Consider the following 14,742-nt stretch of genomic DNA (forward strand, 5'->3'; position numbering starts at 1 on the left):
TTTAAATATATATAGCAGTCATTATTTCCAATATTAGTTTTTGTAATGATGCTATTGTTGTGGTTTTACAAATACTGTTAATTCCTTTCATGTTAATATTGTGAGTATTCCGTGATTATATTTTCAATTATAGGTAATATCCAGTCTAACGAAAGAATATGTTCAACTGAATTAATAAATTTAACCCATGAATTTCCTAGTTTCAAATATAACCAGTCCTCTGTGTTTGTGGGATTTATATCTGCGGTTTCAACCACTTGCAGAGCAAAAAAACCAGTTGTTCCTTGATATCTATGGGGATTGGTTCCAAGATTCCCCTTGGATACTAAAGTCTGCAGATGCTCGAGCGACCCTTATATAAAATGATGTAGCATTTGCCTGTGCACGTCCTCCAGTATACTTTAAGTCACCGCCAAATGATTTATGCCGAGTACTACCTAATATGACATTAAGTGCTATGGTGAATAGTTGTTACACTGTATAGTTTAGGAGATAGTGACCCCCAAAACAAGTCTAGACTGTTAACTATTCATTTTGTTTTTTCCCTGCGAACATTATTTGGCATTTGATTGAATCCACAGATGTGGTGCCCATGGATATGGAAGGCCAACTATATTTGAGGGAAAAAAAGATGGTACAACAATAAAAAATAAAATAAAAACAACAGACATGCATAATCCTACAAATTCTAAAAATCTGGAACTTTAAAATCACACCGAGGTCAAAGATTGAAAGCCTAGCATCATACTTCTTTTTGTCATAAGAAACTTACTTTCAAAGGGAATCTTTAAAATACTTAAAAAAAAAACCATTGACTAGTAACAAATTTGAAAATTTATTTTTTCTTTAATAGAATTTGGTGCCTTGATTTTTGGCAAATTGTTAAATGGTTATTAATATTATTCAAAATGAAGATCAATTTAATAGCAATGCTGTAAAAAAATTACATCAACTCACTATAAATTTTAAAAAATTCTTCTTCGGAAAGTAGTAAGTTTTTTGTGTAAAACTTGAAAAATAGAGGCGCCTGTAAAGACCGGGCATTTATTATCTTACCATTAGTAAACCATGTTAAGGATTTTTTTCTTTTTCAAAATGAATAAGTAAAGCGAAACTATTTGAGTCATGCTATAGGCATAATCTTAAATCTTTTTCTTTCCTCGGAATTAGAGCATTTCTTCATTTTTTTGTTAATGAAAGTACAAAATTTAAAGGCTAAACTGGATTCCATTCAGGGGTCCTCAGACTTTTTAAACAGGGTTCCAGTTCACTGTCCCTCAGACCATTGGAGGGCTGGACTATAGTTTAAAAAAAAAAACAAAAAACTATGAACAAATTCCTGGGCACACTGCACATATCTTACTTTGAAGTAAAAAAACAAAACAGGAACAAACACAATCACACCGCCTCACGTGGCCTGCGGGCTGTAGTTTGAGGACCCCCATAGATAAACTGTAATTTAATTCTGCTGTCATTTGATAATAGTTTCCAGTTTTAATCCTTGTATGTAAATTTTTGAATACAACAGTAGATTAAAACACACCTGGCTGTCAATGATAATTATATGTCTGCAAAGTTTAAAAAGTAGTTTTCTGTAAAAATATATGGTATTAAATTGTGCTGGGGAATCTGACTCTTCAAAAATAATTTTTATGCTACTCCTATACACGCCAACACCAAAAAAAGCCCTGTAAATAGTTGTATTACAAGTACTTTCAAATGCAAATACTCATTAACAACTTCTGTTGATAAAACTGGGTTTAAAGTTTTAATTTTTGTTTATCTAGAATAGATAGATTTTTCCTTTATTTAAAACTATTTGATTTTAATCTTTCGTGTGTCTTTTTTTTTTTTTAAACCTTCTGTTAGGAGGACAATTCACTACTGACTGTGGTATTTTGTTTTGCAGAGTAACAGCTATCCACCAATGTCTGATCCATATATGCCTAGTTACTATGCTCCATCCATTGGATTTCCTTATTCTCTTGGGGAAGCAGCGTGGTCCACAGCTGGAGACCAGCCTATGCCATATCTGACAACCTATGGACAAATGAGTAATGGAGAACATCATTATATACCAGATGGTGTGTTTAGTCAACCTGGGGCATTAGGAAATACCCCTCCATTTCTTGGTCAACATGGATTTAACTTTTTTCCTGGTAATGCTGATTTCTCTACATGGGGGACAAGTGGATCTCAGGGACAATCAACACAAAGTTCTGCTTATAGTAGCAGTTATGGCTATCCACCTAGTTCTCTTGGGAGAGCTATTACTGATGGACAGGCTGGATTTGGCAATGATACTTTGAGTAAGGTACCTGGCATTAGCAGTATTGAGCAAGGCATGACTGGACTGAAAATTGGTGGTGACCTGACAGCCGCAGTGACAAAGACAGTAGGTACAGCTTTGAGCAGCAGTGGTATGACTAGCATTGCAGCCAATAGTGTGCCCCCAGTTAGCAGTGCAGCCCCTAAACCAACTTCCTGGGCTGCCATTGCCAGAAAGCCTGCTAAACCTCAACCGAAACTTAAACCCAAGGGCAATGTGGGAATTGGGGGTTCTGCTGTGCCACCACCTCCTATAAAACACAACATGAATATTGGAACGTGGGATGAAAAGGGGTCAGTGGTGAAGGCTCCACCAACCCAACCAGTTCTGCCTCCTCAAACTATAATCCAGCAGCCTCAGCCATTAATTCAGCCACCACCATTGGTGCAAAGCCAACTGCCTCAACAGCAGCCTCAGCCACCACAACCACAGCAGCAACAAGGACCTCAGCCGCAGGCCCAGCCTCACCAAGTGCAGCCTCAGCAGCAGCAGCTGCAGAATCGCTGGGTAGCTCCTCGGAACAGGGGGGCAGGCTTCAACCAGAACAATGGAGCGGGCAGTGAAAACTTTGGTTTAGGTGTCGTGCCTGTCAGTGCTTCACCTTCTAGCATAGAAGTGCATCCAGTGCTGGAAAAGCTAAAGGCCATAAACAACTATAATCCCAAAGACTTTGATTGGAACCTGAAGAACGGACGTGTGTTTATAATTAAAAGCTACTCTGAGGATGACATACATCGTTCCATTAAGTACTCTATCTGGTGTAGTACTGAGCATGGTAATAAGCGTTTGGATGCAGCTTATCGTTCACTGAATGGGAAAGGCCCACTCTATTTACTCTTCAGTGTGAATGGAAGTGGACATTTCTGTGGAGTGGCTGAAATGAAGTCTGTTGTGGACTATAATGCGTATGCTGGTGTATGGTCTCAGGATAAGTGGAAGGGCAAATTTGAAGTTAAATGGATCTTTGTCAAAGATGTTCCCAATAACCAATTACGGCATATTCGCTTAGAAAATAATGACAACAAACCAGTTACCAATTCAAGGGACACTCAAGAGGTACCCCTAGAAAAAGCTAAGCAAGTGCTTAAAATAATTGCTACTTTCAAGCATACCACCTCAATCTTTGATGACTTTGCACATTATGAAAAGCGTCAAGAAGAGGAGGAAGCCATGCGTAGGGTAAGAATATGGTAATTTGTGTGTATGGGGTCTTTGTATTTCTGATGGGGTGTATGATGAGTATTCTTTAATGCTTCTTAATATTACATTCTGAGTTTAAGAGCTTCATTCTGAAAGAAACCAGCCACTTAGCTTGAGAAACTGAACTCTGCAAACACCTTCGAAGGGGTCTATGTGTCCCCCATGTGAATTATTTATTTTTTGCTTCCCAAGGTAACCCCTTACACTGAATTTGCAGCTTGCCAATTCTTTATACCCTTCAGGTGATAAAAGGTCATTGACTCTCTGCTGATCAAAGCTGAATGAGTTTGGCATTCGTAATTAAACAGACTTTTATGGACTGGCTAGGGGCTCTAATCACCGATCTTATTAGTCATATTAATTTTATGAGAAAATGTGTTTAGAGTTTGAAACAACTTTTAAACGTTTGACTATTTTGTGTTTATGAAAAGTAAAATAGATTTTCTTAAACACAAAACTACGGAAGTATTTTTGTAATTTCTATATTTAAAGCATTCGTACAAAAATACAGTGACAATATGGTTTTCAGAAGGCAACTTAAGAGTTGAGAAAGGCATAGGCTTTAGGATTAGACTACGGAATTTGGTTTTGAGTTCTGTTATTTGTCCTCTGTGAGGCTGAGGGGGACTTTCCTGAGATTACACGCTCCGTTTATGCTTGCATCACATTGGCCAGAATTTGATAACAGGCTAAAGTAGATGGGAATGTTTTCTTTTTTTTTTTTCTTTTTAAAGGATACTATTAAAATTTACTTTAAATATTTCTTTGGGGGAGGGGACAGCACACTTTCACTTAATGAAGAGAAACATTTTTACAATAACCTTTTATTTTTTGTACCTGTTATGCTGTGAATTCATAGGGAATAGGTTCCAGCAGGTCAGGGGAATGTTTCCTATTCCAAACTACAACATAAACTCAGGATCCTATTTTTATGGAGAGAGAATAGATGACTTTTTCATAGGCTATACATCGAAAAGAAGCAGGGATAAAGTTTGAAGTTCCTCTAGTAAATAATTGTTACTGTGGAAAGGTCTGTGTAGAAATTCAGATAAAGTGGGAGCTTAATTTAACTCTATATAAAATACTAGTGATTGGTTGCTGTGTGTGAAGTTAAATTACCTTGTGGTTTCTTCATTATGTGCAGGAGGGGAAACTGGTACAACTAACATTCCTCAGTGGAGAACATTGGTGGTTGAAGTAATGATCCTAGAGCAGTACTTTCCAAACCTTAGGGCACATTCTTAACAGTTGGGGTGTTTCTTGAAAATGCAGGTTCTTGAGACCCACTCTCTGGTGTATTTGGTAAGGGATCTGCTGGTATACATTTTTTGCTTTATTTTGTTAGATTTATGTTTTTATTATTTTTTTAAATTTCAGGATATTGCAGGGGTACCATGTTTTGGTTACAGGAATTGCTTTTTGTGAGTTACATGAGTTAAAGTTCTAAATGTGCCCCTCAACTTGGGTAGGGTGCATTGTACCTGATAGGGTGAATTTGTTTTGTCCTGTTTTTTTTTTTTTTTTTTTTGAGATAGTCTAGTCTCTATGCCCCAGCCAGAGTACAGTGGCGGCGTCATAGTTCTTTGCAATCTCAAACTCCTGGGCTGAAGTGATTATCTTGCCTCAGCCCCCCAGTAGCTGAGACTACAGACACACACCACCACTTCAGCTCATTTTTCTACTTTTGTAGGGGGGGGGGTCACATCTTTGTTCAGGCTGGTTCAAAGTGCTTGGATTACAGGAGTAACCCACTGTGCCCTTTCCTAGTTTACATGTTTAACAAACACTTCAGGTGATTTTGGTGCTATTGATTATTGTGCTGAATTGTTAGAAACTTTGGCGTAATACACATGTGAACCTTCTAAGTGGGTTGCTGAATGTATTTGCGCTTTCTCCAGCTTGGGATGCCAGTAAATACTTCATTTTGGGATGTGCTGATTGCAAAGTACCTTTGAGTGATTGGGTGTGAGAATCAAAGATTGAGGGACTTCTTGTGTTTGAACACTTGATTGCACAGAGGTGGGTTGGGATGCCCCCAGAGAAAGATGCCAGGAACACTTGTCGGCGTTTCCTACCACTGAGAGATGTCACCTTTGTATGTCTTCTCACTTTTCTTTTATACCCAGTCCAAAAGTTCGGTCCCAGTTGTTTTGTTTTTGTATTCTTTTGCCTCCTGCTCTCTGGTTTTATTATTTAAGTATTTCACAGTTGTTAGAGAAATTTTTCTGTGATAGTTATAAATTGTAGCTATATTATGACGTATTGTAGCCATATGCACAGTGTTGATTTAAACTTTTTTGCATTTGTATTTGTTTCGTTATTTGCTGTTAGTCTTTTTAATGTCTATCCCACCTTTATCAGCTTTATTTTGATTTTTACTTAACTTTAAAAAATATTTTTTAAATTGTAAGCTCGTTCAGATTCATAAAATGCTCTTCTTTGGCCAGGATGTGTGAACAAGAAGTTAGTGGAATATAGAATTCTTGGGTCACAGTTTTTAACTCAGTGCTGTAGGCTTTCTTTATGGTTTTATATTATGGAAAAATCTAGGCCAGCCTGAATTTTCTGTTTGTAAATAGCTGTTTTTGTGTACACAAAAGGTTTTTCTTTATTCTTGCGATATGAATGTATATGTGAAATGTGTACAAGATGGGTTTCCTTTTTTTATACTCCTTAGACTACAGATCAAGTTTTTTTCACTTTTCTAGTAATGTCTGTAAATATGTTGAATCTTTGTCCTTGAGTGCCATTGGTTCTTTATTTTTCTCTTCATTTGGAGGATTTGAATTTTTTTTTACATCCATTTGATTGCTTTGTGTTGATGCTGTGATTTGTGAAGTGTTCTTCAATGGTCTGGTCAGTATTAGTATTAGTTGCCTTACATCATCACATTCAGTTCTCTTTTGCCTCTGTTTTCTTGCTTGAATGTCTTGAGCCAGAGTTCATCTTGTTTTACCTCTTTACCTCTGTCTGTTTTCTGCACTTACCACTTTAGAAACCTTTTACAATTTTATTTCTTTCCCTTTTTTTTTGGAGACAGAGTAAGACTGGGGTAAGGTGCTTGTGTCATCATAGCTCACAGCAACTTCACACTCTTGGACTCCAGAGATCTTCTTGCCTCAGAGTAGCTGGGACTATAGGCGCCCACCACAACGCCCAGCTAGTGTTTCTGTTTCTTATAGAGACTGGGTCTTGCTCTTGCTCAGGTTAGTACTTGAACTCCTGAGCTCAAGCAGTGCACCTGCGTTGGCCTCTCAGAGTGCTAGCATTACATTCATGAGCCACCGGGCTTGGCCCTTAAAAGATTTTTTAAAACAATCATACAGTAAAATTCACTTTTGGGGTGTGGGTGTTTAGATCTGTGAATTTTAATGTGTGGATTGTGTTACCACCACTTCAGCTAGGTTATAGAACACTTTCATAATCCCCAAACTCTTCTGTATTCACATTCTTCCCCCATGTCTAACCCCTGGCAGTCCCTGATTGGCCTTACGGTTTTGTTGTTATCTCTTTTGTGGGAGATGGGAGAAAGCTTCTAGGCTCTGGGCTTTTTTCTTGTTCTCTTCACTGAATGAGGAAGAGAATCCTCCAGCTAAGGAATTTGCTTCATAATAGGTACTCCTCACTCCCCGCCCCCTATTCTTTAATTCCTGGTGTTACTTGCATATACTTTTCCTACTGCTAATGTGGAGATGGGTGAATCATGCTGTAACTTGACTTTACCAGTTGAATGATTCATCAGCATGTGGAGATTTAGAAGGGAAAGTCAATATAATGGATACTACTAGGTATTTGACTTTCCCTTAAGTTTGAATTACTGTGTCAGGAACTAGTGTCACTGGTGTTAACACATGGGTTGCCAGGTGTTTTTGCCTGGTATTCTTTCTGGTGCTGTTAGCCCTGTCCAGGCAGATTTGTAAATGTTTATAGATTTGCTGTTTGGTATATTTGTATATATTTGATATAAAGGTAATAGTTGTTTAATGATGCATTTGGGCATCTCAGCATAACTGCTTTCAAATATTTTTGGCATCCCAATGATGAAGGATATACTACCTGTCTATTCTCAGTCCAGTGGTTCCATCAAAAAGGACACAGATTATTATTAGTAGTGTTTTGCAGGCATTTTCTTTACTATTTATATCTTTTTTTTAATAAAAGTAGTTGCAAGTGATTATTAATGTTATCTTTTAATATGAATCCATCTGTCTTGTTTTTAGCTGAAATATCTGAAAGTTTCTGTATGTGATTGTCATACTTTCCCAGGTGCACGTCTTGTAGACTTTGGGTAAAAGTTGAATTTCTTATTAAACAATATACAAGTAGCACTAATTGTGAAATAAAAATTGATAAATTTGACTAGACTAAAATCTATTCATCAAAAGATACCTTAAGGAAAGTTTAAGAAGACATGTTTTTGAAAAGACTGGAAGAAATTTGAACATAATAACGATTAGTATCAAGGCTATATAAAGAACTCAAGAACAAGATAAACCAATAGAAAAATAAGCAAAAGATATTGATAGGCATTTAATGAGACAAGAAACACTAAAGCTAAAAAGTATGTAAAACCTTATTAAAAATCAGGGAAATATTTTTCTGCATCTGTTGATTTCAAAAATTAGGGAAACAGAAGACAGGGCTACAATGAGAATATTTTATGCCTATTTGGCAAAATTAAGAAGTTTGACAGTCTAAGTATTGGAAAGAATGTGGATGAAGAAGGGCTTTGTTACACAGTTAAACATGGGAGTATAAATTAATAACAGTTAATTTGGGAAGAAGCAAGTTTGCATTTTCTTGCAAAGATTAACATTCATATATCTTATAATTCAGCATTTTTTTCTTGCATACATACCTAACAAAAGTTTACTAATTACCCCCCAAAACATGTATAGGAATGCTGTTAACACAATTGATAATAGTAAAATAAGGCAACAATTCAAATGTTCATCAGTAGGAAAATGGCCAAATGCTTATGTGCTAGAGTAATATAGTAGAATGAATGATAGTTAATGTAACAGTATGGTGAATCTTTTCTCATCTCTTTTTTTGGGGGGATGATAGTTTTAAATTTATTTGGGAGAATGTGTAAAACATTCATACATACACCTTTTATCCAGATTCATCTGTTATAAACATTTTTTTCTATTTGTTTTATGGTTCTTTTTGAAACACTTGAGAATAATTTCCACACATCATGACTCTTTTCCCCCCAAATTGTAGTGTACAAGGTCAGACAATTAAGTTCACGAATCTCATCCTAGAAAAAGTGTTCCTTAGCTCATTGAGTATCAGTATGGTTATCAGATGGCCAACGAGTACTTTGAAGGATGAATTTGTGAACTTTATTGTCTCACCTAGTATATTTCCTAATAATAAAGTTATTCTTATAAAACCACAGTTACATTAGTTGATCAACAGAGTCTTCTGTTTCTTTTTTAATTTCTTCTAGTAGAGGATACAGTCTAGGATCAGGTAAAGGATCTTGATTAGTCAAAACAATTTTGAATAAGAAAAAGTTTAGAAGGTTTATGCTAATCTGACATCAAATTTTTGCCTTCCCCAAGTTCCGGGAATTTTTTTATTTCTTTCTCAAAGTTTCATAGTTCTAAATTTTATATTTGTCTGTGATTAATGTACCTTTCATTTCTTCTCTTTGTTCATGTTTTTCTTAAAAATCTTAGACCTGTTTATGATAGATAAGGACTCTAAAATGCTAACTCCATCTCTTGTCATTGCTGGTTATTTTTTACTCACTTTTTTCCTCCGGATTATTTTGGCAATGGGAATTCCCCAGCTTGTCTGGCCAGTAAGTAGAACTGTTCCTGTAGAGGAGCCAACCTAACATATCCTGTCTGCTTATATAAAAAAAAATTTAAAAAATTTAAAAAAATTTAAAAAATTAAAAAAAAAAAAACTTGAAATGCCTGCCCCTTTGTTTTAGAGTGAAGGATATTAGTGAAGCTTCAAACCGTAGGAGAAATTCATGCCAGTTAGTATTTGTGTAGTTCTTAGATCTGAAGACATAGTTTTGATACATGTGTTTGAGTGAAATTGAATCAAGCTTGGATGAAAAAACAACCAAGACAAATCCATTAAAAAATACAGAAAGGGAAAAATGATTAAAGGAAAAATTTCAGAGCCAAAAGATACATATTTTTAGTTGGAATGGGTATTTACTGAGTGACTAGTAGGGTAGGTTAAAACTGAAAAGAAAAGTTTAAAGGAGAAAATCTTCAAGGCTTCTAAGCAAAAATAAATAAATAAATAAATAAATAAATAAATAAATAAATAAATAAACGAATTGCCTACAAAGGAAGGAGAAGGAGACTCATCAGAATTTTCTAATTTACAACCTGTATATTCAATGTAAAATTTTATTTCAGGTTGGCGGGGAGTTGGCTATAGAATTACACCTGTAAACTTGAATATATAATTACATCAGTAAATTGGGGTGGAGGGTGGGGAGAACAGAATAAAGAAATTTAGGTTTATAAGAACTTGGTCACATATCCTTCACGAAAAAGTTACTTGACATGTTTCAGCAGAATGAAAAAGGAATTTAAGAAAGATAACACCACGTGGTCACACCGGGTTGTGTTAGAACAAATGTCTCTTAACAGAAACTGCATTTCGAGTCAGGTCTTCATTGTTTACAGTGTAAATCAGGACTTTTGGCATATCACCCTGTCTACTAATCGGCGTTGGGATCCTTCAAGCCTGACAAATGAAATGGACCCTTATTTGGGAGATGCTGGCTTTGAAGAAATGAAGTTAAAGAGAAAATTGATAGCTTGGTAACATAACCTCTGAAAGAGCAGGACTGGCTTTGGTCTCTGTTGAATCCATAGCACCTAAAAAAATGCCTGGCACATAGTAGGTTTGAAGTAGACATTTGTTAAATTGAAGAATTTTATTTTCTTTTGCAAAGTTTGAATGCCATAGAATTTATTTTCTTTCTTTCTTTCTTTCTTTCTTTCTTTCTTTCTTTCTTTCTTTCTTTCTTTCTTTCTTTCTTTCTTTCTTTCTTTCTTTCTTTCTTTCTTTCTTTCTTATCATAGCTGCGTACATTAATGCGATCATGGGGTACAATGTGCTGTTTTTATATAAAATTTGAAGTGTTTTCATCAAACTGGTTAACATAGCCTTTACGGCATTTTCTTAGTTATTGTGTTAAGACATTTATATTCTACACTTAGTAAATTTCACATGTATCCTTGTAAGATGCACCGCAGGTGTGGTCCCACCAATTACTCTCCTTCCACCAATCCTCCTCCCTCCTCTCCTTCTCCCCTTTCCCCCTCTTCTTGGGCTATAATTGGGTTATAACTTTCATAAGAAAGCTATAAATTGGTTTCACAGTAAGACTGAGTACATTGGATACTTTTTCTTCCATTCTTGAGATACTTTGCTAAGAGATTTTCTTATTTACGTGATCATTCAAGTCACATAACAAATACTGGTCCAGTAGTTTTTCCATTTGTAGAAATGGACAATAGGATATAAAAGATTAAATGTATTTAGAACAGAATGTTAACAAGATGGAATGGGAAGGAAAGGTTGCAAGAAGGGCAAATCACTTATTTTCTTATCTTTTTAAAGGTAACGCTTAAAGATGATGTTAAAGAGTAGTGCCTTAAGCATAATATTTAAAGCCATAGGAGTACAGTAACTAGAAGTAAAAATAGTATGGCTTCTAGTATGAGACCAAGGAAGAGAGGTGATATATATATAATCAATGACGAGACAAAAGATAATTAAGATTATAAACAAAATTGGCATATTGACTGTTTAAAATTATTTATCGTATACAATGGGAATTGACAGTGTCTGAATTGATGAGACATTTGTATGTTGTTTAAATTAATACCAACCTACCAGAGCAACTTAAAATAGAAAGAGTTAGAGAAAAGGCAATTCTCTTACCTTAAGTTACCCTCAAAAGAAATTATTTGTATTGGTTATTCTGTGTTAAAGCTTGTTTAGTTGGAAAATAATAGAAAAAAAGGAATTACCAAGATTTTGGGTATATTTGTCCAGTATAAATTCTAGTAAGCTGCGTAGCAGTAAACTCTACTTTTGACTCTAGATATTTTTTGTTTTGAAATTTTTTCATTGTACTGAATATGAGCCATTTAAATTCTATATTTCTCAGTTTCTGTTAACATCTCATTGATCAGGAAATAATCTGAGGTGAGATTTTTAGTTCAGTAGCTCTGTCAAGTCCACATAGGAATGAATAATTACTGTTTTCAGTTGCCTATAACTTTGAAAACATGACATGTATCTTTTTCCTTAGACAGAAATGGAGCCCTTCAGCTTGTTCAGAAATAAGCAAGGTAGAATTGTAATAAAATTCCTATTAAACAGTTTTACTTTTCTAGAATCTTCTATGTGTATTAGTTATGTGTGCTATTATACAGTTGGGTATTTCTGAAGACTTAAGGTTTAGGGCCTGATATAAATTTTTTCACATTTGAATTGAATTTGATTTTAAAATGAGATAATGTTAGGTTTGTCTGAAAGTACCCAAGTTTGTGTTAACATACAAGATACTGCTTCAGCCGTAATTACAACAGCAAACATTTCTCTGGCAATTGTATACTTATTTTTATAGTACTGTAATTGTGAATAGTCATCATTAAATTGAATGGAATTGCAGTTGCAGTTGTCTCTTAGCGTATCTGGGGGATTCCTGGACTACCCTATACTATAACAAAGTCTGCACATACCAAAGTCCTACAGTTAGCCTCTGTATATGCAGGTTTCACATGCCTTGGATACTATAGTTTATTTTAAACATGATATGCAGTTTCTTAATTTGGAATACATGTGTTCAAGTAAAGAAAATATTTTTTTCATGAAAAGAGAACTGTAGGTATTGAATGTAAGGTTTATTCTTCAGTAAATGTAGATCAAAGTGCTTGACTGACTTTACCTGTTCTTTGGAATGGCTTTAAACACTTTTCATCTACGTGGATCTCTTATCTATTTTACCCTCCTCATGTAGTGAATGTTGTTGAAGACAGGGAAAGATGCCATAGTTCCTTCCCTGACAGTTCAAGATTTATGTTATACTTTAGGGGATAGAGCTCATTAAGAAAATTTGTCTTTAAGAATCTAAAGTCTGGTAGTATTGAGGAGTCATTTTAAAAGTTGTTTTTTTTTGGGGGGGGGGGAGGGGTAGAATCTCACTCTGTTGCCCCAGCTAAAGTGTAGTGGCATTATCACCACTCACTGCAATGTCAACTCACCACACCCAGGTAGTTTTTCTATTTTTAGTGGAGACAGGGATCTCACTGTTGCTCATGCTGGTCTCAAACTCTTAAGCTCAAGAAGTACTTCTGCCTTGGCCTCCCAGAGTGTTAGAATAACAGACGTGAGCCACCACACCCAGCCTTTAAATATTTTTAAGCAGGGAAGTTATGTACGACTTAAAGGTTTGTTGAAGTGTTAATTTAGAAATATCTAAGCTATCGTATGTATTTATGTAAAGATATAAAGATATGTATTGTTTTCAGTTAAATTACGTGAATGAAAGTAAAACCTTTATAACTATTTTTTTCCCCCATTTTGTTAGTGCACGTAATGTTGTATGTGTAAAACTCTGCTTATCATGTGGTCTCTAGCTAGGTAGATGTATCATTTATCAGATGTTGAGTTAATCTCTTTTCATGGTAGACAATTCCCACTAGACTTTACTGTGTTGCATTCTTTAATTTCTGAGTGAAATTGATTACACTGTCTCTTGGCAGAAAACTGAATTTGTTCAGAGATGTTTTTATTCTACTGTCTTACACATTTGACACACTCAATATTGATTAAGATTTCTGTTGCATTTGAAATAGCATGAGGGAGTGGAAAAAAGCATTATAGAATCCTAGGCTTAAAAAAAAGCTACTAGTGAATAATTCTACTTGTGAAAGACAGTCTATGATATAGTGATTTTTTTTTTTTTATGTTGTCATAAATAGTCTAAATCTGGCATCCAAAATAAAATAGTGCATGGATTTCTTTACTTGGCTTCAAAAGCTGCTGTTACCAAGTCTTTTTTTTTTGTGATTTCTATTAGCAGTCCGTCCACCTCTATCACCATGTATTTGGATCCTGCAGGTTCTTTTATTAACTGTGTTCCCTCACTTATTCGTAGATATATGTTAAAGCTACCAGAAAGCCACCAAAGGTAAATAATTCTTACTCTGTAGAGATTAGTCTGCTTAGAGAGACAACCATTATATTCCCTCTCAGGAGAATTTTGTAGTTTTCAGTGTTGATGACCTGTATATTTTGTTAAGTTTATTTCTAAATATTTTACATTCTTGGATGCTTTTGTAAATAAAAATGCATTTTCAGTTTGTATTTTCTAATTGCTGCTGGCTTGTAGACATAGAATTAATTTTTTAATATATCCTTGTATCCAGTGGTATTGTTAAATTTACTTATTCTAGTAGTTTTAGCAATACATCTTTATGATGTTCTACCTAATAATCATGTAGTCCACAGATTGAGACTGTACTATTTCTTTTTGATCTTTATGCTTTTTTATTTCCATTTTATTTTAATATTACTTAAATATGATTTAGTATTAAGTATGAAATTAAGTAAAAACTGTAGAAACAAAATAAGACTACACATTAACAAAAAGTTGTGTTGATGAATGATATTGTTTTGCCAAATTAAATAACAGCTTAGAACATGAATTTAGTTCTAGGTCTTACAGCCATGTTCTTACTCTCATAGAACCATTTAACATGTTATGACTGTTCTAGGTACTGGAACCATTCAAAGTAGTTCTGTATTATAGTGTGATCAAGAATGTTAGAAACTCATTAAATTGGAAATGTAAGTTTAAAAAAATTGAACTGATTTCCCAAAACAGGACTTCTCCATTCCCAAAGCTTAATCATTGTCCTTCTCACTGATGACTGCATGGTTTGAATTTGTTTTTCAGTGAATTGGCTTGTTTCCTTTACATTTTTTTGGCGTTTGCTTTTTTAATGCAAAGGAAACCATCATGTCTTTAGGTATTATAGCGCTTTGAGGACTCTAATCCATGCAGATTTTTGTGCAACAGGGGTTTTATCTGATAACTGCCCTTGTTCTGTTCTTTGGCATGAATTGTTCTAGACTAATCAGCCACCTGTATAGATTTTATTTCTGGTAAATCATTCATTTTTCTGAAAAATTATCTTTTAGACCTGTAATAAACC

The 14,742-nt window shown here is 34.9% G+C and overlaps 1 protein-coding gene across 6 annotated transcripts in view; it reads left to right on the forward strand.

The window, feature by feature from the left end:
- Positions 1–14,742, forward strand: part of YTHDF3 (YTH N6-methyladenosine RNA binding protein F3) — a 39,775-nt gene that overhangs the window by 15,970 nt on the left and 9,063 nt on the right. For all 6 annotated transcript variants that reach the window (XM_053559635.1, XM_053559638.1, XM_053559633.1 and 3 more), the window contains one exon: positions 1,910–3,508. In XM_053559635.1, coding sequence (XP_053415610.1) covers positions 1,910–3,508 — 1,599 coding nt within the window. The remainder of the gene's footprint in view (positions 1–1,909; positions 3,509–14,742) is intronic.

This window comes from Nycticebus coucang, chromosome 13, assembly GCF_027406575.1.
Source record: "Nycticebus coucang isolate mNycCou1 chromosome 13, mNycCou1.pri, whole genome shotgun sequence".
Classification (NCBI taxonomy): Eukaryota; Metazoa; Chordata; class Mammalia; order Primates; family Lorisidae; genus Nycticebus; species Nycticebus coucang.